Here is a 10898-nt window from a genome sequence, read left to right on the forward strand (position 1 = left end):
CTTAGAGATTTTCAAGGCTTGACTGGAAAAGGCCCTAAGTAACCAGGTTTAACCTTGAAGTGAGTCGTCCTTTGAATGGGAGGGTGGACCAAATGATCTCTGGCAGTTCCTTCCGACATAAATTGCTCCATGATTCTGTAACTCTGTGATCTGAAATTATCTCAGTGTAATATTTTAAAGTTTTAAGATGTTTGTGTGCTCTAAACACTGCAATACTTGGACTTTGAGAGCTGGAAGGGAACTTACAAGAAAATGCAGGCCATCTACCAGCTCAGCAAGACCTATGCTATTCCTAGAATGACTCTGAGGAGCAAAGCCAAACTTCTCCAATTTGCTCACAAACTGTGGCAGATAAAATGTGTGTGCTCCTGTTGTGAATGTAAGGGATCTCACCAGCCAGCATTTCCACTGGGCAATGCATCTCCACCTGCAAAGGAGCAAAAGAGCATCTCTACTTCTTGCAAGCAGTCAGATATTTTTATGTTACATCCCATCTTAAGACGAGTTTTAGTGCTGGGTTTGGGTCGTGCTGTGCAGAAGCAGGAGAAATAGGTACATTTTGTACACTCAAGGTCTCTTTGCAGATTTCATCCTGTTAGCCTCAGGAGACAGTGTTTGGCCATAACGTGCTTCAGTCAGCCTGCTGGAAGAGTAAGCCACAGGTCATGAGCCCTGCAGCTCTGACTCAGAGCAGGAGCTAGAGAAATAAAAATTAAAATTAACCTGAAAAATAGAAGTGGGAAAAAAATATCTGACCACACAGTCCTCAGTGATGCCAACAGCAACATTTTATTTCAAGCTGATCGTGCCTTGCATATCAAGGCATGGCCAGGGTGCCTTATCTGGCAGCTGTTAGTCACCCAGAACTGAATCCCCCAGAGAGGCTCACATTTGATCATTGTTTCTTCAGTCTACCCAGGGGCTTCACCACAGGACAAGCACCCTACAGCGCCAGATATTGTGTGCACAAAATATACCCCCTCCCCTCCGTCATCATAGAGAAATTTCTACTCTGTTTTCTCCCTTGACCCACATTTTTGTAGAAGGTGCTTTTAAAGGAAGGAAAGAAAATGAGAAGCAGCCTTTTGATGGCTACTGAAGGGCCTGGGGTGGCAGTAGCAGCCCAGGCTGAGAAGGATTAATAGGCAGTATACATGTGAGGAGGTCAGAGGTGGCAAATAAATGCAGTTTATCAGAGAGTTACAGAAATAAAGGAATGAATCACATTGCTAAATCACCATAGATGAGGTATAAATAGAGTTAATCAATGCTGAATGAAAGCATATTAGCTCAAGGAGAATTACTCATGCACTGCAGGTGTTTTCCCAATCCCTGTCCATGGAAGTAATGAGTGAGAGCAGTAATTGGTGTCCAGCCCATCTCCAGCCAGCAGCTATTGCCCCTTCTGGACTGAATTAATCTTTCAAATTGCTATGCTGCTTTACAACACATATTTCAACATGATGATCTTTTACTTATTATTATTTTTGGTAGCTAGTGAGCTATCGAGATTGATAGCATCCTTTGCAAGAGAAATAAAGAACCCAAGGGGAACTGATAATTCATTGAACTTTTGAACTACCTCCAAGTCACCTCTCTGGGACTTGGAAATTATGATGTATTATTTATCCAGCCCTGGCTGTGCCTCTCACAGTGTGGTAGGAAGCTTCAGGAGAGTAATAAAAACTCGGGTCCTGCATGCTCTCCCTGAACACTCACTGCTGGAGAGAGCTACTATCTTGCCTGTCAATAAGGGCTGTTATTTTTCCATTGTAGCCACTTTTTGAACAGCAGTTTCTATGTGTCAGGTTACCAAAGCAGCCTCAAGAGTTTCCTTCTCTCTGGTCAGCTGAGCTGCTGCCTCCCTGTTGTGATGCTGGAGGGGTGCAGGTCTCCATGACTTCTCTGCCCTTTGGGGCCAACACCACTTCTCCCACAGACTTCAGCAATACAAGGACTGATGGCCAAGCAACTGAGCGTAGCTTCCCTGAGTCCACATCTCCCCCTGCGAGGTGCTCAGCTCTGTAGCCCAGAGTCAGAGAAGTGCTTAAACAGAGATTTAACACAATCATGTGCTCACCTTCCTCACAAGCTGAGAGCTCCCAGGGCAAGTCCAAACCAAATTTATTTCCCAGCAAAGTTACTTCAGTGGGTGCTGGGAAATCAGCTTGCATCACACTAGCTATGCTGAGTTTTCTCACACTCATCTCCTTACCTTCCCTTCTTCATGCCAGGCAGGGTGAAGGTGCTGGCTGTAGGGCTGCTGATGGGACCATCCCCAACCCATTAGACCCTGCTCTGGGAGTGGGGCTGAGACTGCACCACTTTGGAATGGCAAAGTCCCACTTCTCTGAAGACCTGAAGTAGGACTGCTGGCAGAATAAGGGCGAGCATGAGAGTGACCTTTGTCACTTGAATCAAGTTTAGCCTTTGACAGCAAAGGTTATGTACTAGATCTATTCTGTGGGTATTCACAGGGATGTCACCAAGCCCACCTGCAGCTATGAAGATCACCAGGGGGCTGGAGCTATGCTATGAAGATAGGCTGAGAGAGATGTGGTTGTTCAGCCTGCAGGAGAGAAAGCTCCAGAGAGACCTTATAGTGGCCTTGCAGGATGTGAAGGGGTTAGGGGAAAGCTGGAGAGGGACTTCTCACTAGGGCAGGTAGTGATAGGGAAAGGGGAAACTGTTTCAAGCTGAAAGAGGGGAGATTGAAGTTGGATATTAGGAAGAAATTCTTTACTGTGAGGGTGGTGAGATGCTGGAACTGTTTGCCCAGGGAAGTTGTGGATGTCCCTGGCAGTGTTCAAGGCCAGGTTGGATGGGGCTTTGAGCTACCTGGTCTAGCGGGAGGTGTCCCTGCCCATGCGGGGGGGTTGGAACTAGATGATCCTTAAGGTCCCTTCCAGCCCAAACCGTTCTATGATTTCGTCTCGTGACTGGATATGTTATCACCCTTTGGGCCCAACCCGCAGCAGGCGCGATGTGCGGGGGTCCCGGCCCCCCCGCGATCCCCGCACCCGCCGGGCGGGACGGAGCCCAGCGGCTGAGCCGCCTTTCCTTTACTCCTGGCTCCCTCTCGTGGGCCTCCCAAAAAAAGCACATTCTGGGCGTTCCCGAAGCTCCTGCCCCGCGGCCCCGGCGGGTTCCTCCTCCCGCAGCCCCCCGGCCCTGCCCTGCGCCCCGGGAGCTCCGGGCTGCCATGGAACTGCCGGCCGGGCTGCGGGACCCGGCCAGGGAGCCGGTCTCATTGCCAAGTAGAATACAGTAGTTTGAGTTTCTCAGGCTGTGTTCTGCTTCGCTTCTGTGCTAGTGCCCCCAGCCGTGGGGAGCTGCTCATTTAATGGTTTTGTTTCCATGGCTTACCACCAGTTTCAGGGGCAGATGTGCTTTCTCCCCAGCACAAAGACCATCCTCTGTCCTCTCCTGCACTCCCTCAAGCTACAGTCTTCAGTAGCTGTGTCCCTGGCAGTGCTGCTGCATTTCCTTCCCCTGCTGCTTCTCAGTGCCACGGGGCTGGGCCTGCCTCTGTGTCTGCAGCACCCTTCATCCACCCCACAACCTGGCTCAAATCTTCATCTTAGTCTTCAGTTTGCAGTGCTTTCAGAGAGCTGCCACGTTCCTCCTCATTCCCTGCCTGTCTGCCAGCCCCTCTGCCCCTTCTTGATCCCCTTCAGCACAGCTCTCACCTCATTTTTCACTACCCATGGCCCTGCACCTGCTTGGCAGCCCTTTCACCCCAGTTCCCTCTTTCTCAACACTTTCAGCACTGTTGTCTGCCAGGGCACTGTCAGCACCCCCATCTGCCTCTGTTGCCTGACCCCTTCTGTTCATCCCTGTGACCCCAAAACACCTGAAAATGCACTTACATTCCTTCACTCCCTCCTTTTAGTCTTTCCCTTCTTATGTTACATGTTTCAGTCCCAGCTGTGTCCCTTGCTCCAGCTGTAACTCATTCTGAGGCACAAAGGAAGAGCGACAAGACACATCACTGAAAGCTGCATTGGGAACACGGAGCTGCTGTGAGGCTCAGGACATGCCTGCAGCTGCAGGGCTGCAAATTAGGGTCTGCTGCTTTGCTGCAACAACTCAGGTGGGTAACTGAACCTACCCATGCCTTTCTTTCCCTCCTTCATTTGTCCTCTATATTTCAAACTCAAATTGCCAAGTGCAGGACAATTTCTTATTCTTTTGTGTTAGGGTGTCTGATTCCAATAAGTCCTATTTTCTGTGCTAATTTAAGGCCTGATAACAACACAAATAATAACAACAGTGTACAGAGGTTATGAAGTAAACCTTTGGCTAATGGTATCTGTTAAGTGAAGTGATGCTTGCTAGTCTTTTACACATTAAAGGTCCATGAGCCTGCAGCTGCCTCCAGAACAATTTATTTCAATTTCACCTTATTTTCCGCTTGCGAGATACTCCATAAGACTTAGTGACAGTATATGAAAAAGGAGCTAGAAAGCATTTTGATGTAGAACAGCCACTGAGCCATCCAGTATGCTTAATGTGCTTTATTCAGAAACATTAATCACTGAGTACTGTAGATTTACAAAGAACTGTACCATTTGGTGTTGTTTCTGCCTTGCCCTTCTCACCAGTTAGGTTTATTTGGACTCCTTGGTGCATTTAGCAAGGAGGAGTGTGCTTGGCTGCAGCTAGGTCTTCCATGCCCCAGGTCCATCCAAGAGCTCCTTTGCGTCATGGTACAAAGGGTGTAAGTGAAGTGGAAAAGACAGGCTCTTTCTCTGCAAGAATCACTATTTACATGTCACTTGCTGGGAAAATTAAGCAAGGATATGCATATGTTAGAAATGTCTGAAAACTCAGGAAAGCAAGGCAAGGCTATTTCCAAATGGTATCATTCAGACTGATAGACCTTGGCTATTAGATACTAAGAGTTCAAAGCTGACAGAGGAAATAGTTTTTGCTTTGGCTGATTCAGTGTCTCTTTGGTCTGGTCATCAAGATCACAGTGTTATCAACTGCACCTGAGCTGTCGTGGGAGTGGAAGTGCCTTTCTGTTGACCTCACTCATTGCCCACTGAAAAGATGATGGAGGAAGCCTCCCATCTGGCTCTGCTACAGCATGCCAGGTATTCAGTGAGAAGCAGGATTTCCTCTGGGGAGAGCTTGCAGGGAGGCAAAGTAAGTCCTTGTGCAGAAAAAGTCAGCAGACATACACCAGTGGCTCAGCAGGAGAGACTGCAAAGTTGCTGCCCTCACCCAGCTCACCATGCATGGGGAGACTTTCTCCCATCCGAGTCCAGGTGCCTTCAGCTTTGCATTTTTGGGCCCAGCTGTGCTAAGAGACCATGGACCAACCCTATACGAGGTGGTGCAGAGATGCCTGCCCTAACCCAAATTTCTAAGCCCATGTAATAGACGTCAAGGACTTTATGTGCCTTTACAGTTGTGTGCACCCTGTGGGACCAGCCAAAAGCTGAGAAAAATTTTACTCTAGTGATTATGTTCTCCCACAGCACAAGCCAGTACTTGCATACAAACATACATATGCATGAGGACCAGAAAGCTGGTGTGGCTATTATTACCATCTATGTTATTTAGTGAAGTGGCATTGCCAGGGTGTGAAAGAATCTGCAACAAGATGAAGAACAAGACAGAAGATCTGAATGGGGCTGTGAAAGGAGCAGCTATCAGATTGCCTTCAAACTTGCTTGAAAAAGCAAAAGCAGAGTGGGCGGAAGACCTCATAGCCTTTGGGAAAGGAGAAAGAGGAAAGGGTGATGGGAGTGAGCTGATCCTCATGCAAGGGAGCAAGGGGCGATAAGCTATGTGGGCAGACCAAGGCAAGAGGTATCTCCCTGGCTTGCCATTCCTCCAATGAGGATGACATTTTGTTTCTGCAGCCCCCAGGAACCCTACAAGACCAACCTCACTGGCAAGAGCCACCCATAACCCTGAGGGCTCTGTGTGTCATGGGCACCAAGAGCAGCTGTCTGAGGCAGAGGACAAGTCAGAGGAAGAAGGCAGTTGTTTAAAGCATGTCCAGCACCCTGAGTCAGTAGGAAGATGGCTTGAAATCTTTAAAAGTCAAAGCAATATAAATATTTTTTCTGCTGCATGTCTCTTCCCTCAGTCTTTCTTTGTTCTATTTCCACAGCTCTACCTGTTCTTCCTCCTTCCCTTTCTTCTGGCAGTCCTCCCCCTCTCTCTCTTGTTTCTGGGTTTCTGACTTCTTGGTTTTAGACTCTATTCTGCCTTCTTGTTTTTAGACTCTCTTCTGCCTTCCTTTCCTCTTTAATGCTCCCTGTTGACAGAAAGCTGCCATCTTTCAGCAAGACACCTCACACCCAGCCTTGGCCTCCTGTCAGTTGAAAGGAGACAAGATGAAAGGTGTCAGACTGAAAGTAGGACAAATATGCCTTTCCAACCACCCCAATGAACAACCCAAGTCTAAAGAAGTGCAGGAGGTAAGAGAGGTGAACAGAAAGACAGCCTTTTGGGTTTTTTTCCCCGCTCACTTCATGTTAGCCTTCTTCTCCATCAGATCCTTCCAAAGACACCACCAGCACTGTCAGTAGAGAGCTGACTTCAGGCAGCACAGTGCCAGCCACTCCCCACACTGCCCACTGACCAGCCACTGCCAGGAGAGTGAAAACTCTTGCCTCTTTAAGCAGAGATGGAATGCCCCTTGTCTCTTGTGAAATGCTATTGTGAGATGGGAAAGTGGAGCCTGCTCCTGCTGTCATTGCCATCAGCATGGGGCTTGTTTTCAGCATTGATGACACAGGCTACTAGCTCAGAGCTGGCCCAGTTGGGGTGGACACAGGCTACTAGATTAAAGTATCAGCTCAGCTCTGAGTCCAGCCTTCAGATTTCCTGGAGTGAATGCACTGAGGCACAGCCCCCTGCAAGGCCACCAGCCAGCAGAGCCCTTTCCTTGCCCTCACTCCTGCTGCTCACCAACCCCGGTTTTGTGGCTTCAGCACAGGGGCAGGCATGTGACAGTCATTTACCAGTGTGTGCCAAAGACAGTAGCTGCTCACATTGTTGCCATCTCCACCCTGGCAGCCTGCAATCCACTTGTCAACACATAATTTTATCAGAGGGAAAATGCTGGCCCATGGCTTGGCTGCTTGGTGCATTTCAAGTTGGGAATGTGCTGCTAAATGAACCAGCACAAGCCCTCCCACTGCTTCTCCCCTTCTCCTTTGTCTTCAGCAAGAATTATTTATTGCCCAGGAGCAGCAGTGAGGGACTGGGTTTTTGTTTCCTGGCTGGGGAAAGGCCGTGACCAGAGCCGGGTTCTGCCTTTTGATTCCTCTGCTATTGGATCCATTTTTATTTCAGAGGACCGGATACTCTCTTGATGTGTAATAGAAATGGGTGAAGACATGGCACTTACCCCAGGATCAGCCTCTTTGAATTCAGATGTTCAATCAGCTAGTAAAGGGGCAGAGAGCAGTGGAAGGAGGGGAGGATGGCAGCACCATAAGTATCCTAAGGAAACCTTGGCATCTTTGCACTGTTTCCATCAGTGCAGGAAGTCCAGAGATTTTGATACTGTACATCAAAGCCAAAGGTGAATGCAGGTAAACAGAGATCATTCACTTCTCATTTGGGCAGCAAGAGTTTACTCATTCCTTACCAGGTTACTAAAGAACCAAGGAGAGAAGATTATTTACTTTTACTCATCCCTGTAGCACTGATCCTCTTTCAGAGGCATGTTGAGGGTTTTTGTTCTATTTATTTTTGAACTTAATGTTACACAAAGTGTACAAAAGGCCTCTCTAGCCTTTGCCCAGGAGAAGAAACCAGCATGTACTTTGGCGAGACACAAGCACATGCTTTCTTTGCCCCACACCTGCAGGACCTTGTTGACAGCTGTGCCCAGACCTCTGTGCTGAACCCTCCTTGGTAGTTCCTCTGAACCTTGAGTGTGTGTGCCATCCACCCTTGCTCTGCCTTGATGGGGTCATTGGTGGGTTGTGCAAGGTGAGGTGCTCTGCAAACACACCCCAGGGACAGTCCCCTCCTTCCCCAGGGTCTTCATGTTGAAGGACAAGACAGGGGACTTCAATGTGGCCACAAAGCAGAGGACAGCAGCAAAGCCAGCCCCTTTGCTGCCCGTGGTTAAACTCCTCTCCACTTGTCCCTGTTGACTGCAAACCCTCTGTCAGAAAATTTTGGAGTTAACTTAACCAGAGAGACCAGTGCAGTTGGCAGGCAGATTTGGGGAGGGCTTTCTAGCAGTTGCAGAGGGAGGAGGCAAAACCACAAATGGTAGAAGACCACAAATCAAACATCAATGTTGCCTACGTGGGGGAAGGAAAGTGGCCACAGGGAAACACAGCAGACTGCATGATTTCAAGCCGGAGCCTGGGGTCTAGTTGGGCAAAGGGTCCTGAGCTGAGAGGCAAAATGGCATGGCCTTGGTTATGGAAATCTTATGATGCAGAAAAGAAGTTACTTTTCCTTCCTCTTGAAAATTACTTTTTATTAATAGTTTCCAAGGGGGAAGTGGGGAAAGTAAGTTATTTCAGCCTACATCTTTGGTGGTAAGCTGCAAGGCTGGACTGTTGAAGCTATAAATTCAGGACTCCTTAGAAGAGCTGGTGGCTGTGAGCTTGATGCCCTGCTCGTGCCCACACCAGGGGTTGTGCTCACACGTCAGCTTGTGCAAAACCAGGAATGGCCCCATGGCTTCAACTGCAGTGATCCTGAGTGCTGGAAACTCTGACTAATTCTCAAGGGACTCATGGGCCACTGAATTAGAAGAGCCTTTGCAGTTAGTCAGGCTGAAGAAGTCCACTCACAGGCAGCAATGTGGCATCTTATTGCTCAGTTCATTTGTCTTACCCCATAATGGTGATAGAGGAAGAAACATCCTGGAAAGACATAATACCTGGCAGGCAGAAAGCAGCCATAAGCCTTCCCAACAAGGCTGCTGCTCCTGCTGTGGTTATAAGACAGGGCTGTGGTTATAATACCCATCACAGTTAGAGGGCACGTTCACAGTTTCCCACTGAGGCCAGCAGGTTCGGCAGCAAACAAGGAGGATCAGCAGGCACAGTGTGAGTAGTGAGCTCTACTCAGGCTTGTACTAAGCAAGCCAACATAAAGGGTTTGGATTTAAGAGTGGGGAAAACAGCCCTTGGGAAAGAGGGTTCTGGCTGGAAATTATGGATGAAAACTATCACAAGCCCTCCCTGGGCTGCTGCTGGGGTGATTTATGAGACAGTTTATGGACACAGATATGCAGTAACAATTGCCTGTTCCTCTCCACAGCGCAAGGCAGGCTGCAGCTGGCAGCAGCTGAAAGGCAGAAAGCACTGCTGGGCAGTCCCCACCACTCGGAAGTGACAGACCCACTGCTCCTGACCCCAGAGAGACCCACACTGGGGTCCTCCTTCAGGACCTGGCCCAGCCCTCACAGCAGTCACATCCTCGTCTCTCACTGGCAGTCAGAGCTTGAAAAATTGTATTCACAATGCAGCTGCAACATCCAAGGGGTCAGAGCTGCAAGGTTGCTCTTTTATAAATCAAGTACATCTAATGGCTACATCTCAATCAGAGTTCCTAGGGAAAAAGAAGGCTTCTTGTGTGGAATTAATGTTTGGGAGTTCACTTTATGGTTCCAAGTCAATATGTTTAAATGCTCTGCAAAAGAGCACCGGAAAAGAAAAAGCTCTGCAAACTGGTCATGCATATTAAAAGCCTCATCTTCCAGCAGACGAAAGTCAAGTAATAATCCACTCTATTCTCGCTCATTTTAGGCCCATTTTTAAAACAAAATATGGAAAACCATCAGAGCACTTGAAGTGCATTAGACAACCCAGTATCACTGACAGAGCAGGTCTCAAGCTGCAAACCTTGTGGAAGAACCGTGTGTGGCTAATTTGAATGTCCCCATCCTTCTGCCACCATGCAGGGCTGCGTGTTGGGACTGCAGCCTGCCTTGGCCAAGGACAGTTTACAAGATCAGCTCAGTGGTGTTTCACTCTTGTCTTGCTTTGCCATAATAAACCTCACAATTACAATCAGCATTATCACCGTTACCTATTTATTATTGTTATTTGACTTACAGTGGTAATTTGCATTATTGCATGAGAGCCTCTCTATTTCAAGCAATCACACTGGATCAGGAAGATATATTGGCAGTCAAGCCGCCCTGTTTAATTGACTCTCTTGTATTAGCCATAGCAGCATTGGTTCAGCCTGCATGCAGAGCAAGGCCTTGCCAGCTGAGGATGCTGACAATTTGCTCAGCTGTTTGTATTCTCACTTGATTTATCCCAGTAGTCAAATTTTCACTGGGAAGCCAAGGAACAGGTAGGTTCTTACTCAAGCCTGCCACAGTTGCAATAATGTGACCTGGAGAGACAGAAAATCCCCGTAAAGACTAGCAACTTGCCTGGGACAGACACAGTCCACACTGAGGAAACAGCTGGAAGATGGAGATTTCCCTGCCCTGGTGGAGGGCAGGGCTGCATGGAGGGTGCAGAGAGATGCTGGTGCTTGGGGCAGTGGGGTCTGGCTTGGAGCCCTGCTGCTGGGGGAGCATGGGGGGCTGGGGGCTGGAGCTGGGGCTGGAGCTGGACCTGAAGCTGGGCTGGGGCTGGAGCTGGACCTGAAGCTGGGCTGGGGCTGGAGCTGGACCTGAAGCTGGGCTGGGGCTGGAGCTGGACCTGAAGCTGGGCTGGGGCTGGAGCTGGACCTGAAGCTGGGCTGGGGCTGGAGCTGGACCTGAAGCTGGGCTGGGGCTGGAGCTGGGGCGAGGTGCCACCGCCCGCCGCTCTTGCCTCATCTATTTGAAAGGGCAGCTGATGACAGAAGTGCCAGGAACATTTGTCTGTGACTTTATGACTGGTTTCCATGGAAAATATTGTGTCACAGAGTAGCATGAATTCAAGGCAGGAAAAAGCTGAAGA

At 48.8% G+C, this 10898-nt stretch overlaps 1 protein-coding gene across 1 annotated transcript in view; it reads left to right on the plus strand.

Moving 5' to 3' along the window:
• Nucleotides 1-2983: 2983 nt before the first annotated feature.
• Nucleotides 2984-10898, plus strand: part of CDC42BPB (CDC42 binding protein kinase beta (DMPK-like)) — a 119107-nt gene continuing 111192 nt past the window's right edge. Inside the window, exon 1 of the mRNA XM_009999807.1 lies at nt 2984-3257. Within this exon, the coding sequence (XP_009998109.1) occupies nt 2984-3257 (274 nt within the window). The remainder of the gene's footprint in view (nt 3258-10898) is intronic.

Source organism: Chaetura pelagica, unplaced genomic scaffold (genome assembly GCF_000747805.2).
Source record: "Chaetura pelagica isolate M959 unplaced genomic scaffold, ChaPel_1.0 scaffold806, whole genome shotgun sequence".
Classification (NCBI taxonomy): Eukaryota; Metazoa; Chordata; class Aves; order Apodiformes; family Apodidae; genus Chaetura; species Chaetura pelagica.